This window comes from Aegilops tauschii, chromosome 1, assembly GCF_002575655.3.
Source record: "Aegilops tauschii subsp. strangulata cultivar AL8/78 chromosome 1, Aet v6.0, whole genome shotgun sequence".
Taxonomy (NCBI): domain Eukaryota; kingdom Viridiplantae; phylum Streptophyta; class Magnoliopsida; order Poales; family Poaceae; genus Aegilops; species Aegilops tauschii.
The window spans coordinates 107,107,479-107,123,769 of record NC_053035.3 but is presented as its reverse complement, the minus strand read 5'-3'; the positions used below and the strand labels follow the sequence as shown (position 1 = coordinate 107,123,769).

The following is a 16,291-nucleotide window of genomic DNA, read 5'->3' as shown; positions in this document are numbered from 1 at the left end:
TGTTCTTTCATCATGAAATTTTGCATGTTGAGACAAAACATTCAACAATTTTTGTCTCAATTTTTTTATTTTTTTTATTTTTTTCCTATTTGTTTCGATGTTACTGTTTGCCCGGTTGCATATGCATTCAAAGTGTAGAAACTCCATGAGATGTCCGGGTGAGATGCACGTTATTTACTTCTCTGGCCTTCTGCTTAGCCAGAGCTAGCCCCCAGAAGTTTGGACTTTGGGCGCGCGTATAAACAAAAAAACATGCAGAGATGAGCCTCTGATAAATTAATTTGGACGTTGGACGCCCGCATAACATGCAGCGATTGGCATCTCCTAAAATAGCATAGATAACATATAATGAGGTTTTCTGCAACTTATCTACAACCGCCCCAGCTGGTGAGTTGACATCTATATATATAAAAAATATATTTGACAGAGAGTAGTAAGACGTGCTCTGTGTCTCTGGCCACCTGCTATAAGTACCCCACCTCGCCTATCAAAAACCCACACCGCCGTCAGCCAGTCACCTCCCTTCTTCTTGCTCGTATACAGACCAAGAGAGCCGATGGAAACAAAGCGTGTAGCCATCGTCGGCGCCGGCGTGAGCGGCCTGGCGGCGTGCAAGCACCTGCTGGAGCGCGGCTGCCGGCCGGTCGTCTTCGAGGCCGACACCGTCCTGGGCGGCGTGTGGGCGCACCCGCCGGAGTGCACCGCGCTGCAGACGCCGCGGCCCATGTACCAGTACTCCGACTTCCCGTGGCCGGAGTCCGTGACGGAGGTCTTCCCGGACCACCGCCAGGTCATGGACTATCTCGACGCCTACGCGCGCCATTTCGGTGTGCTCGACTGCGTCAGGTTCGGCCACCGGGTGCTCGGGATGGAGTACGTTGGCGTCAGCGAGGAGAAGCTGGCGGCGTGGGAGGAGTGGGGCGGGAGCGGCGAGGCGTTCGGCTCTGGCGATGGCGAGTGGCGACTCAAGGTGGCCAGCGGCGATGACCACGTCGAGGTAATATTTTTGTTTTTATTGAGGTTGGTTTGCAATTGCTTACCACTCTGACCGCGTGGTGTCGAGGTAAGAATTTGGTTCATGTAGGTACAAATCTGACTTGGAAACTTTTAGTTCTCGGCTTAGGATCCTAATTGTTCACTAGTGCAGAACATGCCTTTATCACCGGTTCGTAAGGGTGTTTAGTGCCGGTTCTGCAACCGGCACTATGGAGTGGAGACTAAAGCCAAGCCCCCCTAGTACCGGTTCGGCACGAACCGGCACTAAAGTGCCACCACGTGGCACGAGCCAGGCCTGGGTGCTGGTAGACCATTAGTACCGGTTGGTAGCACCAACCGGTACTAAATGTTTGGGGTTTTGGTTTTAATTTTTATTTTTTCATTAATTTTGTGTTTTCCATTTAATTTTTTTTTGTTTGCTGGTATTTTACGATACTACATATTGTACACGTTATGCATATATATATAAATAGATTTTCTCGTAGAACCGATCATATATATAATCAAATGTCTCACAACCACCATTAATTATTCACACATACACATGTGTGTATATATATATATATATATATATATATATATATATATATATATATATATATACAATTTCTCCTACATGTTGCCTTGGTGCCTTCGGAGCACGATGACAAGTGGTTCATGGGAGCGGTAGCGAGTAATAGTATTCTCCTTTGGGATCTATGACCTGGTCGAACAAAAATCCCGCTATTTCCTCTTGAAGTGCTCGTATGCGCTCCTCTGATAGGAGCTTGTCCCGCACCTCTTTGAACTGTTAAGAAGGAGATCAATATGCATGTGTATTAGTTGTGTGACTAGATATCGACAATCATGTAAGATTTGTGAATAGTGTTCTAGCAAACGTACCCAGACCTGTTTATCAGACTGCTCATTTCGGACGCCATCATGCGAATGTTCTCGCAAACGTAGTATGCACACACTTCAGTCCCCGGCGCCTGCTTCAGGGCCTTTACGACAATAGAATTTAATCAGATAATAATTAATCAAACATGTTAATTAATTAATGGTATTGAAACAAGAATTAAAGAGATGGTAGCTAGCTAGCTAGTACTACTTAATTACTTACCTTGGGTCGATACCAACATAGCTTTTGTCGCCATTTTCCTGGAGTCACCTTGATGTACTTTGCCCAAGCCCTGCCCGTCGGCAAAGAAAATTAATAAAGGGGTTATTAAAATAGTTCATATCAGGAAATGACGAATTAATAGGCCGAGATATAGTTAATAATGATTGAAATAACCTGTCGACTATTCCCTTCACGATGCTGTAGTCACTATTTTTTTAAGTAGTGAGTCCAGTACTTCAACTTTTCCTTCGTCAACTTTAATGTCTAACAAGATCCAGTGGAAGCTGCATGCGCATACATTTGCATGTATAAATTAAGCGGGCATGTGCATAACACTAATCAACTATAACCCTAAACCCTATACACTTATTAACATCTAGCTAGTAAGCAAAAACAGAATTTGTAATACAAGACAGTGTGACTCACTCGAAGTTGTAAGGAAGTAATATATCTTCATTGCTATTGAGGCGCTTCAAGAACTCTAGCATGCATTTCTCTACATCTTGTCTACACCATTCCAATTTCCATGTGTATTCATTAACGGTATTTGGGTCAATGAACCCAATGCCATAGCGTCCAGCTTTTTTCATTTCATACATCTTCATCCTGCATAATACAACAGAAAAGAATATATAGTGAGGATATATAATTACAGGTAATTAATGATCAATCAATGAGCACTAGAGCTAGCTTGAGACTTAAATTACAGAAAGAAATCACTTACAGACAATAGCAACTGACGATAGATTTGTTGAGTGCATCTTGATTGAATAACTGAAATAGTTCTGAATACTCAATGGCCAGAGCTTTTTTATGGAAGTAATGATCTTCCTCGACTTGCACCATGAGGGACTCTCGATTGGAAATCTTGGTAATTTTCATGTACCAATCATGCAATTCATGCATTCTCGTTGGGAGGTTCTTGACCTCCTCGGGCTCGATCAAAGGTTGGCCCCGGACATATTTCCGTTTTATTTCCTCCTCTCTAAGAGGAGGCATGGGCTCGATCTCGAGGAGTTGTCCAACAGTGATCTTGAGCATTTCAGCCTGCATTATATGCTCCTCGGTTATTACCACATCGCCCAGCTCGGGAACGTAAACGGTTTGCCCACAATAATATTGGGCGTGCGTACTCTCATGTGTTGTTGGCACAACAAGCGGGGGGGGAGGGGGGTGATTGCGCCGCCTGTTCTCCCAGCTGGGGAACGGTTTTCCCGCATTTTTGACAGCTGCTTGTTGGCTCGAGCTCGAGCTCGCTTCTTTCTGTAGTCGTGCTTGATGTGCCTTCTTGATTTGGCGCTCATAGTCTGAGTCAACAGGCTTGGGAGCTGGTGGTCTAGCCATACGAATGAAGTGGTCAATCTTTTCCTCAGGCACTTTCTCCCTCGGCGGCGTTGCCGGTTTCGGTCGAAAATGAGCATCCACTTCAGCCCGCACTATTGCATCATTTTGCTCCTCGGTCATGTCGTAAGGCCTCTGAGGAAGAGGAGCGAGGCTGCTTGGACCATATTTATATCGCTTGTCTCCGCCTGTACTTTCTGTACTACCTCGACTCGTACCGCTACGCACCATAGCTGCGGCGTGTCTCTTCTGCGATTGCTTAGGCAGCGGAGACGGCTGACGTGGCTTAGTTGGAGCAGGAGGAGTGGCCTGACGCTGTGCCGGACTTGAAGCAGGAGGTGTGGCCTGACACGGTGTCGGACTTGAAGCAGGAGGTGTGGCCTGACGCTGTGCCGGACTTGAAGCAGGAGGTGTGGCCTGACATGGTGGCGGACTTGGAGGAGCGGGAGTCTGCTGACACGGTGGCGGACTTCAAGGAGGAGTCGGCAGACGCGGTGTCGGTGGACTTCGAATGATGATGCAATCCTTTTTCCATAGGATGAAACGATGTATGGCCTCTCCCAGTGTTTGCTCGTCGTCACCTCCAGAAATGTCAAGCTCTAGCCCGGAATATGGGCCCACCACCTCATCAACCAAGACACGAGCATAGCCCTCTGGAATCGGGGCGCAATGGAAGGTTGCTTCGGGGGTAATTGTAAAAGCAACGGCGTTCGCCACCTTCATGGATATGTTCTTCATTTTGTAGTGTAGCTCACAGTTAGTGTTCTCTATGATGTCATCCACAGGGTATGTATCCAGCAGTGCGTCGCCCGGGGCGGAACCAACGCTGCTTCTCGGCATGGATGGGACGATGCTATCCAATGCTGGATGATCATCCGCTTGCTGCTGCCGCTGCTGAGACCCCCTTTCCTGGCTAAGTGAGTCGATCTGCTGCTGCTGCTGGAATTTGAATGCCAAGTCCGCGTGCCTTGCTTCTAGGCCTTGAAGGCGTTCCGCGTCCTGCTTCCTCTGCTCCTCCTCCAGCTTCCTCTTCTTCTCCTCCTCCATCTTCTTTCTTGCACGGGCCCTGTAGTCGTCGTTCCATTCCGAAAAGCCCTCATACCAGGGAATAACGCCCTTGCCTCGTGTTCTTTCCGGGTGTTCAGGATTTCCCATGGCGCGCGTAATCTCGTCGTTCTCTCTATTGGGCGTGAACACCCCCATTCAAGCATCTTCTATTGCGTCAAGTAACTTTTGTTCTGCTCCGTTTAGACTTGCCTTCTTCGAAACCAGGCCTGTCTTCGGGTCCAACGCCTCCCGTGCGCATAGAACCAAGTTCTGCACCTGGGGGGCCAGCTCCTAGTAACCGGAGTGACCCCTGCATCCTCCATCTCTTGCTCAGACTTATCCCACTTAGGCATTGCCACCGGCTAGCCACCTGGACCCAGCCTATGGAACTGCGTCTTTTTTGCGGCATTGGCCTTGTTTTTTCTCGACCGTTCCTTAGATAATTCTGATTCCTTGAATTTCATGAAAGCGGGCCAGTGTTCTCTTTGCTTCTCCAGTGTTCCCTTGAATTCTGGAGTCTTCCTTTCTGCAGCGAGGTAGTTGGCCCATACAGTTTTTTTGTGGGTGTTGAATGCAATTGCCATCTTCTTAAGAGCAGCGTCCTTGACTTTCTGCACATCTGCATCAGTGAAATAATCTGGTAGGGTGAAATGTTCCATCAGAGATTCCCAAAGCTTTTGTTTTGCTCTGTCGTCGACCCAAGTAACATCTGGGCATTTAGTTTTTGGCTCTTTCCATTCTTGAATGGAGATCGGGAGTTGGTCCTTCACAAGAACTCCGCACTGACGAACGAACTTGCTCGCAATGTTCTTAGGCGTGAGGGGTTCGCCACTAGCTTTGATGGAATCGATGTTGTACTTTACACCCTCCTTCAACTTTTTGCTCGGGCCGCGCTTTGTCCTGCTGTCTGTAGAAGCAATTTTGCTCGATCCGGAGGGCTGAAAGAAGAAAGATCGATTCGTTAATATATCTTTAAATAAAAAAAACATGTGATGATCACTAGATGCCTGCTTATATAAATATACCTCGCCGGTAGTCTTTGTTATTTCAAGATCAACATTGTATTCGTCATCATAATCATTGTCTGCGTCATCATAATCATAATCGTAGTTCATGACTTCATCAGCTCGGTCGTCGAGATCGAATATCTTATCATCACCCTCCCCGGTATTGTTCAGATATTGGGAGCCGCCATTTGCTTCATTCAGATCATCTGGCCTGCTAGGGCTGCGTATGATCTCGAACAGGGCCTCTTCTCCCTCTCTGCCGGTATTGTCCGCCATAGCTTTTATTTAACTAATACAGAAGAAATACAAAACAATTTAGTATTCAAATTACAATGCATGGATGCAATCAATAAGGAAAAACTGAATCATATAGTACATAATATGCATCGTCTCGAATAATATATAATCTCGAATACATCGTCTCGAATAATATATAATCTCGAATACATCGTCTCGAATAATATATAATCTCGAATACATCGTCTCGAATAATATATAATCTCGAATACATCACTGGCTAGGTAGCTAATAAATATCGAATACTATAGAAGAATCTAGGCCACTCGCGGTTCCTGGGGCGCGGGCGGTGGACACCCAAAGACAAGGAACCATCACAGGATCATATCTCCGGTCATCTGCCCAAAGAACCTGCCAGGTATTGGAGAACCTGACGTCCATAGCAGCCATGTAGCGATGGACGTGCTCGTCCTCCTCCCTAACACGACGACGCACCACCTCCGGCGGGGCCGACTCCCTCTGCACCGAATGTGGCCCACGCGAACGCCACCAAAGGAGATCAGGATCGACGACGGGACCCGAGGCCGGGTTCCTCACCAAGCGGCGCGCCCCTCCAGGTAGCACCTCCCAGTGCCAGCCCGGCGGAGCCCGATCCCGGACATGGGTCAGCCGGACGTCGTCGCGAACAGGTCGACGGCGAGGATGCGGACCGGGCATCGTCGAGAACAAATACTATATGCCCGCAAAAACTAACATTTTTTAAATGATTGGATTGTGATAACTAAAATTCTACATGCAAATTCTAACAATTTGACATTAATCTAATTCATCTAACTAAAACTAATTCTAAAATTTCTAACATTTATATATATAACTAATATTTCTATAACATTTCTAATATTTCTATAACTAAAAAATAGAAAAATTGCTAACATTTCTATAAATATTTCTATAACTTAAAAACAGAAATATTTATAACATTTCTATATAACTAACATTTCTATAACATTTCTAATATTTCTATAACTAAAAAACAGAAAAATTTCTAACATTTCTAATAATATTTCTATAACTAAAAAACAAAAAAAATTCTAACATTTCTATAAATATTTCTATAACTAAAAACATAAAAATTACTAACAATTTTACAACTAATTAACAATGTGTGTGTGTGTGGACATGGCGGCCGGGGCAGGCGCTCACCGGCGAGGCGAGGCGACGGGGACGGCGACGGGCGGCGATGACGCGGATGCCGACGATGGGGACGGGGACGGGGCGGCGACGACGGGGACGGCGACGGCCGGGGCGGCGACGACGGGGGCGGGGCGGCGACGACGGGGACGGGGCGGCGACGGGGGCGTCGACGAGGGGTGGCGATGGGGGCGGCGACGGGGGGGGGGGGGGCGACGGGGCAGAGGAGAAGAAGCAGATGAAAACTGACGAAATTTCTAAGTGCTGCTTATATAGGATGGGCCTTTAGTACCGGTTGGAGCCACCAACCGGTACTAAAGGTCAAATTTGGCCAGCCCAAGCGGCGGGAAGCGCACCCCTTTAGTACCGGGTGGTGGCACCAACCGGTACTAAAGACCCCCCTTTAGTACCGGTTGGAGCCACCACCCGGTACTAAAGGGTGTGCGCTGCCAGGCGAGGGGCGCAGAAGTTTAGTCCCACCTCGCTACTTGAGGAGCGCCAGGACCAGTTTATAAGCCCCGACGTGGGCACTGCATTGAGCTCCTCTCAATAGCAGGCCTTCTGGGCCTACCTCTCCTACTCTGCCTGTGGGCCTACTGGGCTTGCGGGCCTGCATCCTGGCCCAACTACAGGTTGAGTTTCTAGTCGTATGCAGGCCGCTCTGGCCCAGTAGGTGGGCTTTTTTATTTTCTTATTTTTTGCTTTATTTATTTTTGAGTTGTTTTTTGCTATATTTAGAGTTTCTTTGGGAATATTTTTGCTTTAGGTACAAAAAATTACAAACTTTCTGTTAGTGCCGGTAGTTTACAAATTTGAATAGTTTACATTTTGAATTATTTGAAATTTGTGTGAATCACTAGTTTGTGAATAACTTAACTTTGAAAATAGATTTTCAGTGATTCTTTTTTTCTTATGTTTAATATTAGTGTGTTTTATCACTATATTCAATTTGGTAATGCTTAGGTTATTTAAAAAATGAAATCCCTTTGTAACGGATGAGTTTTCGTCCGAAACCCTGATACTTCGAAAAAGATTGTCCATTTTATACACGAAGTGCATCCAGTTTTTGCGGTAACCCTCTCTACTTTTTTGCATATGCTATGTGGGTGAAATTATGATACCATGCCAACTTTCAACCTTTTCTGAGTTCATTTGAAATGCTTTTCAATTTCAGGGTCATTTAGCTGGAAAAAATCAGTAAATGCATGAAAGAATTTGTTTGCACATAAAATTTCTTCGCGTTTCAAATGCCAAAACACATAACTACCCTAACTATTATAGAGATTCCCTCCTGGGTGTGAAACACAGAAGAAATTGATGATAGTGAAGCCGATCACATCCCAGATCTTTGGGTGTGAAACTTTTTCTTCGCGTATGTCCCTTTGCGCCGTAGCCATGGAAAATCTTCATCATTTAACTGGATGCTCGGGTCAATATTCACTATGAATGGAGCAATTTCATCAAACTTTTCATAATCTTCTGACATGTCTGTCTTGTCATCCACTCCCACGATGTTTCTCTTCCCAGAAAGAACTATGTGGCGCTTTGGCTCATCATATGATGCATTCGCTTCCTTATCTTTTCTTTTTCTCGGCTTGGTAGACATATCCTTCACATAGAAAACCTGTGCCACATCATTAGCTAGGACGAATGGTTCGTCTGCATACGCAAGATTGTTGAGATCCACTGTTGTCATTCCATACTGCGGGTCTTCCGTTACCCTATATCGTGTCATATTGACCCATTTGCACCGAAACAAAGGGACCTTCAAATCACGTCCATAGTCAAGTTCCCATATCTCCTCTATGTAACCATAATATGTTTCCTTTCCCGTCTTGGTTGTTGCATCAAAGCGGACACCACTGTTTTGGTTGGTGCTCTTCTTATCTTTGGCGATCGTGTAAAATGTATTACCATTTATCTCGTACCCTTTGGAAGTCATTATATTCGAAGATGGTAACTGGGACAGCGAGTACAGGTCATCTTCAATAGAGTCGTCATGCATGGTACGTGTCTGCAACCAGCCGGCGAAACTCCTGGTTTGTTCACGTGTAATCCAGTCATCAGACCGCTCCGGATGTTTGGAGCGTAGAAAATTCTTGTGTTCGTCCATATACGGAGCCACCAAGGCGGAATTCTGTATAACTGTGTAGTGTGCTTCAGTGCGAGAATGTCCATCCATACATATTTTTTGATTCCCTCCTAGCGTGCCTTTTCCATCCAGTCTGCCCTTATGCCACGATTCAGGAACACCAATCGGCTTAAGGTTAGGAATAAAGTCAATACAAAACTCAATGACCTCCTCATTTTCATGGCCCTTGGAGATGCTTCCTTCTGGCCTAGCACGGTTATGAACATATTTCTTTAAGACTCCCATGAACCTCTCAAAGGGGAACATATTGTGTAGAAATACAGGACCCAAAACGCTAATATCTTCGCATAGGTGAACTAGGACGTGCGTCATGATGTTGAAGAAGGATGGTGGGAACACCAACTCGAAACTGACAAGACATTGCACCAAATCATTCTCTAACCTTGGTATGATTTCTGGATCGATTACCTTCTGAGAGATTGCATTGAGGAATGCACATAGCTTCACAATGGCTAATCGAACGTTATCCGGTAGAAGCCCCCTCAATGCAACCGGAAGCAGTTGCGTCATAATCACGTGGCAGTCATGAGACTTTAGGTTATGGAACTTTTTTTCTGCCATGTTTATTATTCCCTTTATATTCGACGAGAAGCCAGACGGTACCTTAATACTGAGCAGGCATTCAAAGAAGATTTCCTTCTCTTCTTTGGTAAGAGCGTAGCTGGCATGACCTTGATGTATGCCGTCTTTTCCATGCATACGTTGCTGGTCCTCCCGTGCCTCAAGTGTATCTTTTGTCTTCCCATACACGCCCAAGAAGCCAAGCAGGGTCACGCAAAGATACTTCGTCACATGCATCACGTCGATTGCAGAGCGGACCTCTAGATCTTTCTAATAGGGCAGGTCCCAAAATATAGATTTCTTCTTCCACATGGGTGCGCGTCCGTCAGCGTCATTCGGAACAGGTTGTCCGCCAGGACCCTTTCCAAAGACTACCTTCAAATCCTTGACCATATCATGTACATCAGCACCAGTACGGTGGCGAGGCCTCACCTTTGAAATGCTTGCCTTTCTTTCTTACGGGATGCCTGCTCGGAAGAAATCGACGATGTCCCAGGTACACATTCTTCCTACAATTGTCCAAATATATACTGTCGGTATCATCCAAACAGTGCGTGCATGCGCGGTATCCCTTGTTTGTCTGTCCTGAAAGGTTACTGAGAGCAGGCCAATCATTGATGGTCACGAACAGCAAGGCCTTTAGGTCAAATTCTTCCCCCATGTGCTCATCCCACGCACGTACACCTGTTCCATTCCACAGCTGTAAGAGTTCTTCAACTAATGGCCTTAGGTACACATCAATGTCGTTGCCGGGTTGCTTAGGGCCTTGGATGAGCACTGGCATCATAATGAACTTCCGCTTCATGCACAACCAAGGAGGAAGGTTATACAAACATAGAGTCACAGGCCAGGTGCTATGGTTGCTGCTCTGCTCCCCAAAAGGATTAATGCCATCTGCGCTTAGACCAAACCATACGTTCCTTGCATCATCTGCAAACTCCTTCCCGTACTTTCTCTCAATTTTTCTCCACTGCGACCCGTCAACGGGTACTCTCAACTTTCCGTCTTTCTTACGGTCTTCTCTGTGCCATCGCATCGCCTTGGCATGCTCTTTGTTTTGGAACAAACGTTTCAACCGTGGTATTATAGGAGCATACCACATCACCTTGGCAGGAATCTTCTTCCTGGGGCGCTCGCCCTCGACATCACCAGGGTCATCGCGCCTGATCTTATAGCACAATGCACCGCATACCGGGCAAGCGTTCAAATCCTCGTACTCACCGCGGTAGAGGATGCAGTCATTAGGGCATGCATGTATCTTCTGCACCTCTAACCCTAGAGGGCAGACGGCCTTCTTTGCTTCGTACGTACTCTCGGGCAATTCGTTGTCCTTTGGAAGCATATTCTTTATCATTACCAGCAACTTTCCAAATCATTTGTCAGATACACCATTCTCTGCCTTCCATTGCAGCAATTCCAGTGTGGTGCCCAACTTTTTCTTGCCAGCTTCGCAATTCGGGTACAACAATTTCTTGTGATCCTCTAACATGCGCTGCAACTTCTTCTTCTCCAAATCACTTGCGCAGTTTCTCTTTGCATCGGCAATGGCCCGACCTAGATCATCAGCGGGCTCATCTGATGCCTCTTCTTCAGCTTCTTCCCGCATTGCCGGCTCAGCTTCTTCCCCCATTGTTGTATCATCGTATTCAGGGAATCCATGGCCAGGATAGTTGTCGTCGTCCTCTTCTTCTTCATTGTCTTCCATCATAACCCCTCTTTCTCCGTGCTTGGTCCAAACATTATAGTCGGGCATGAAACCGGACTTAAACAGGTGGACGTGAATGGTTCTTGACGTAGAGTAATTGTGATCATTCTTACAGACTAAACATGGACAAGGCATAAAACCATCCGCCCGCTTGTTTTCCTCAGCCGCAAGCAGAAAAGTTTGCACGCCATTAATGAACTCGGGAGAGCATCGGTCATCGTACATCCATTGTCGGCTCATCTTCATTACACAACACCGAATAGACCAAATTAATACAAGTTCATACAAGACTTAAATGCAACAAACAAATAACTCTCTAACTAAAGAATTTAAATGCAACAACAAATGCGATCAAGATCGCAACTAAGGTAACAATTGATCCAACAACATAATGATACCAAGCCTCACTATCAATGGCATATTTTCTAATCTTTCTAATCTTCAAGCGCATTTTCTCTATCTTGATCTTGTGATCATCGACGACATCGGCAACATGCAACTCCAATTCCATCTTCTCCCCCTCAATTCTTTTCAATTTTTCTTTCAAATACACGTTTTCTCTTTCAACTAAATTTAACCTCTCGACAATAGGGTCGGTTGGAATTTCCGGTTCACAAACCTCCTAGACAAAAATATCTATGTCAACTTGATGGGCATAATTTGTCATAAACACGAAATGCAACAACTAGTTTTAAAAGAGAATATACCACATCCGAATCATAACAAGGACGAGGGCCGACGGGGACGGATATCAAAACCATGGCACTATGTATAACAAACAACGTACGGGTAAGATAATTATACGAGTAACTATATATCCAAATCACACAAACATCAATTTGGTAATGTAAAACATTCATGAACAAGAGGCTCACCAAAAGGTGGTGCCGGCGACGGAACGGTGCGGGCGATCGACTGTGGTTACGACGGAGATTTAGAAGGCACTAAGTAAACCACACCTACATATGCAAACTAAGTGTTAGTTTTGACCACAAATTGCATATAAATCAAATACTAGCACATATATTTTCTACCAAATTACTAAACTCATAAATTAATCACTATACAAAGCATTGCAAGAGCTAATCTAGCAATGAGAGATGAAAGGACAAAGTTGCTAACCTTTGTGATCATTTGAATGAATGGGGGCCTTCAAATCTTGACAAATTTTGGGCAAAATGTGTGATGAGCTCGAGAGAAAGAGGGGAAGAACAGAGAGGAGAGGGGAAAGGGGAAGAACAGAGCGAGTTCGGGTGGACGAAGGGTTTATGTAGGACGACCTTTAGCACCGGTTCGTGCCATGAACCGGTACTAAAGGTGCTGGAGGGGCCCCGGACTGACAACATCCTGCCTCCACTCACTTTAGTACCGGTCCGTGGCACGAACCGGTGCTAAAGGTCGGCTACGAACCGGTACTAATGAAAGTGGCTGGCTAGCCGTTGGAACCGGCACTAATGCACACATTAGTGCCGGCTCAAAAGCACTAAACCTGGGATGGGACTCCACCACCCGTCAACCCTTTGCTTTGAACAGCTTTTCCAAGGAACCAAACTGGGCTAACTTGAATCTCAACCTGAGTAAGTACACTTATCGAGGAGTGATAGGGCAGCAGAGTTTGAGGCAAAAAAAAGATTTGGGTGGCTATGGGTGATATGGGGAGCTATGTTTCTGTCAGAGTCTAGTGGCACCCTTTTATTTCTGATTTTCAAAAGGGCCCCGCTCTCGTCTCTGCACATTAGACTAACCTAAGACAACTCCTGGCTACATTCAGTCCTATCGAGATACAAGCTGTTACCAACCTGATACAACGCAAGTCACAAGCTTGACACAGCGAGAATGGCAGACCCTTTTTCTACTAGTGGTTGTTGGTTCTTCACGGTAGCTGCTAGCTGGAGTAGTACTCCCTCCGTTTCAAATTACTCGTCGCAGAAATGGATGTATCTAAAACTAAAATACATCTAGATACATCCATACCTGCGACAAGTAATTCGGAACGGAGGGAGTAGATAGCTGCATGTCAGAAATCATGTTAATTTTCCGTGTTCTAGATTTAGGGTTGCACATTATTAGTACTATTATTTTGTGCGATTTTAGATCTGATGACGTACGACTTGATCGAGTTGAAAGTGACAAGTTACCACACGATTTTAAAATAGCGGGTTCGACAAAAACAAATAGCATGCAGCATGCCACCTGTCACAGAATTCAACAATCAAGATAAACTACAGACGTACATTCACTGTTGGGGACTTATTTATAGATAATCTTAGTTTTAGATCCAAACTCTCTGAACATCAAAGCATAATCATATACATAATTAATCTAGCCTCTTGGTTTTTGAGTATATAATACTGGAATTATATGTCCCACCCTAGGATAGTACCCAAAAAAAAGGTTATTAGATTTACATTGTTCCTAATATTTTCTCTTCTCTAGACACACGTTGTAGATTTCGTGGTCCTTTGCATTGGGAGGTTTAGTGGTGTGCCCAACATACCCGAGTTTCCCCCCGGAAGAGGTCCAGAAGCATTTGATGGGAAGGTGATCCACTCAATGGACTATTCCAAAATGGGCAGCACGAAAGCTAAGGAGATGATCGCGGGCAAGCGTGTGACCGTAGTTGGGTACCTAAAATCAGCACTCGACATTGCTGCTGAATGTGCAGAAGTGAATGGTACGAGTGTGCAAATTAAGCCTTTTCATTTCCTTAACTAAACATCGATTTATGTTCTTTACGAATTTTGTTATACTTCTCGGTACCGTAGGCACGGAGCAACCGTGTACGATGATAGTCCGAACAAAGCATTGGATCATACCTGACTACTACGCTTGGGGTGTTCACATATCAAAGTTGTATCTGAACCGCTTCTCTGAACTCCTTATTCACAAGCCCGGTGAAGGTTTCCTCCTGAGCCTCTTGGCCACCACCTTGACTCCATTGGTAGTGCAACCGAACATGTCACTCTTATTTGAATTCAATTTATGCATTTTTTTCCAACTAAATTCTTAGATGTTGTCTATGAGCAGCGGTGGATATTTTCAAAGTTCGCTGAGAGCTACTACTCCATTCCAATGAAGAAGTATGACATGGTACCTGACCATAGCCTTTTTGAGGCGTTGGTGACATGCTTGATTGCCATCACGCCCAAAGATCACTACAAGAGACTAGAGGAAGGTAGCATTATTCTCAAGAAGTCCAAGACCTTTAGCTTTTGCAAGGAAGGTGTGCTTCTTGAAGGTGAATCTTCATCGACAAAAAGCGATATAGTGATCTTTGGAACTGGATTCAAGGGGGATCAGAAGATCAAGGATATGTTCACATCAGAATACTTTCAGAAGATTGCGATTGGGTCAACATCCACAACTGTGCCTCTTTACAGGTTTGTTTACCACATTAACATTTGTCTGTATATATTAATGAATTACGAGTTTCAGATTTATAATGTTTTTTTTCGTTTCTTTGGTATTTAGGGAATGCATCCATCCTAAGATTCCGCAGCTCGCAGTCATCGGATATTCAGAGAGCTTAGCAAACCTGTACACAACAGAACTTCGGGTCAAGTGGCTAACACACTTCATGGATGGTGGCTTTAGATTACCATCTGTTCAAGCAATGCAAAGGGATGTCCTTGAGTGGGACAAGTTCATGAAGCGCTATTCTCGTGGCTACTTTCGTAGGTCCTGCATTGGAATCCTTAACATTTGGTACAACGACCAACTATGCAAGGATATGGGGTGCAATCCTAGAAGGAAGAACGGCTTTTTCGCAGAGTTGTCGGAGGTTTATGGTCCTGGTGATTATGTCAACCTCCACCCCAAATAAGAATGTGTTGTGTTTGCATTTTCATCGCAGTTATGTACACGTCCTGGCTTGTTCAGATTCTTGCACGGTTCACATTCGGTACTCACTTTGTGATACAACTGGTGCAATATAGTATGTCATACCCATGTAAATCTTATATAATGAACACATTACCTTTATGTTCCCACTCAAAAAAGAATCACTACTGGTCTTGGGGTGTGCGAGCTGGCAGCCTAGAATGCCAGCCTGCTTGTCAAACTTCTACATCGGCTACACCAGCCGCGGAGCTCGGCCTGGGCGGTGTGGTTCTGGTGAGAATACCACAACGTGGACGACAAGCGCGCCCTCGCATCGGCCGTTTGGAAGGCGCCCACGACCCTGCTCCCTCTCTACTGCGACCTATCTTGCGTTCGCATCCATAGACGGTGCTCGGACCAGTGGCGGAGACAGGGGAGACCAGCAGGGGCCGTGGCCCCCCTAACATCCGGATTTTGCTGCTAATCTGCTATGAACAGTGACATAATTAGTAATCTTTTGCTGCTGAAAATCTATTTTGCTATAATTTGGCCCTCCCTTACTTGTTTTAGCAGCACTTGGCCCCCCTAATACATATTTCCTGGCTCCGCCACTGGCTCGGACAACATTCTGGGTTGATAGCTGGTGTGCGGAGGGCGGCCCTCTCAACAGGCACTTTTCTCCCATCTTTCTGAAGCTGCTGCCACTGCGACAGCCGGTGTGGATGGTGACCGCTCCCTCGTCAAGTCTATCGACGGCAAAGCTACTTCCTCCTCAGGTGTACAAACTTCTTACCTTCACCGGCGAGCGTTGTCCTGTACAGGAGTCTATCTGGTAGGCCGCCGTGCCGCCGCGACCCGCGAGTGCGGCTGTTCGGGTGACTTGTGGCCCGGGACCGCGTCCACTCAACGGCGAACCTGCTCAGGAAACATTTCCGGCATGAGGACCGGTGCGAGCTCTGCTACAGGTCCTCGGAAACAACGCATCATCTCCTCTTTGACTGCTGCCGCGTCGCCCACTTATGGCGGCGCCGTCGGGGTCGGGGACGGTGTGAGCTGCTGCTCCATCAGGGAGGTCCGGCCGCCTGCGCCGGCGCCGGCCTTGCACTGGGACACAGTGCGCCTGCTGCTCCTGT

General features: G+C 45.9%; 1 protein-coding gene across 1 annotated transcript; it reads left to right on the top strand.

The window, feature by feature from the left end:
• Positions 1-523: 523 nt before the first annotated feature.
• LOC109751035 (probable flavin-containing monooxygenase 1) lies at positions 524-15,268 on the top strand. The gene is made up of 5 exons (XM_020309947.3): positions 524-997; positions 13,776-14,013; positions 14,105-14,280; positions 14,367-14,719; positions 14,811-15,268. Exons 1-5 carry the CDS (start codon positions 557-559, stop codon positions 15,160-15,162), a joined length of 1,560 nt encoding a protein of 519 aa, XP_020165536.1. The 5' UTR covers positions 524-556; the 3' UTR covers positions 15,163-15,268.
• Positions 15,269-16,291: the final 1,023 nt, after the last annotated feature.

Bases quoted from the DNA above. Each gene is read 5' to 3' on its own strand.
- LOC109751035 (XM_020309947.3), top strand. From the start codon at position 557: ATGGAAACAAAGCGTGTAGCCATCGTCGGCGCCGGCGTGAGCGGCCTG. The intron at 14,014-14,104 runs GTACGAGTGTGC...TCGGTACCGTAG, and splicing joins TGAATGTGCAGAAGTGAATG to GCACGGAGCAACCGTGTACG. The intron at 14,281-14,366 runs GTAGTGCAACCG...GTCTATGAGCAG, and splicing joins CCACCACCTTGACTCCATTG to CGGTGGATATTTTCAAAGTT.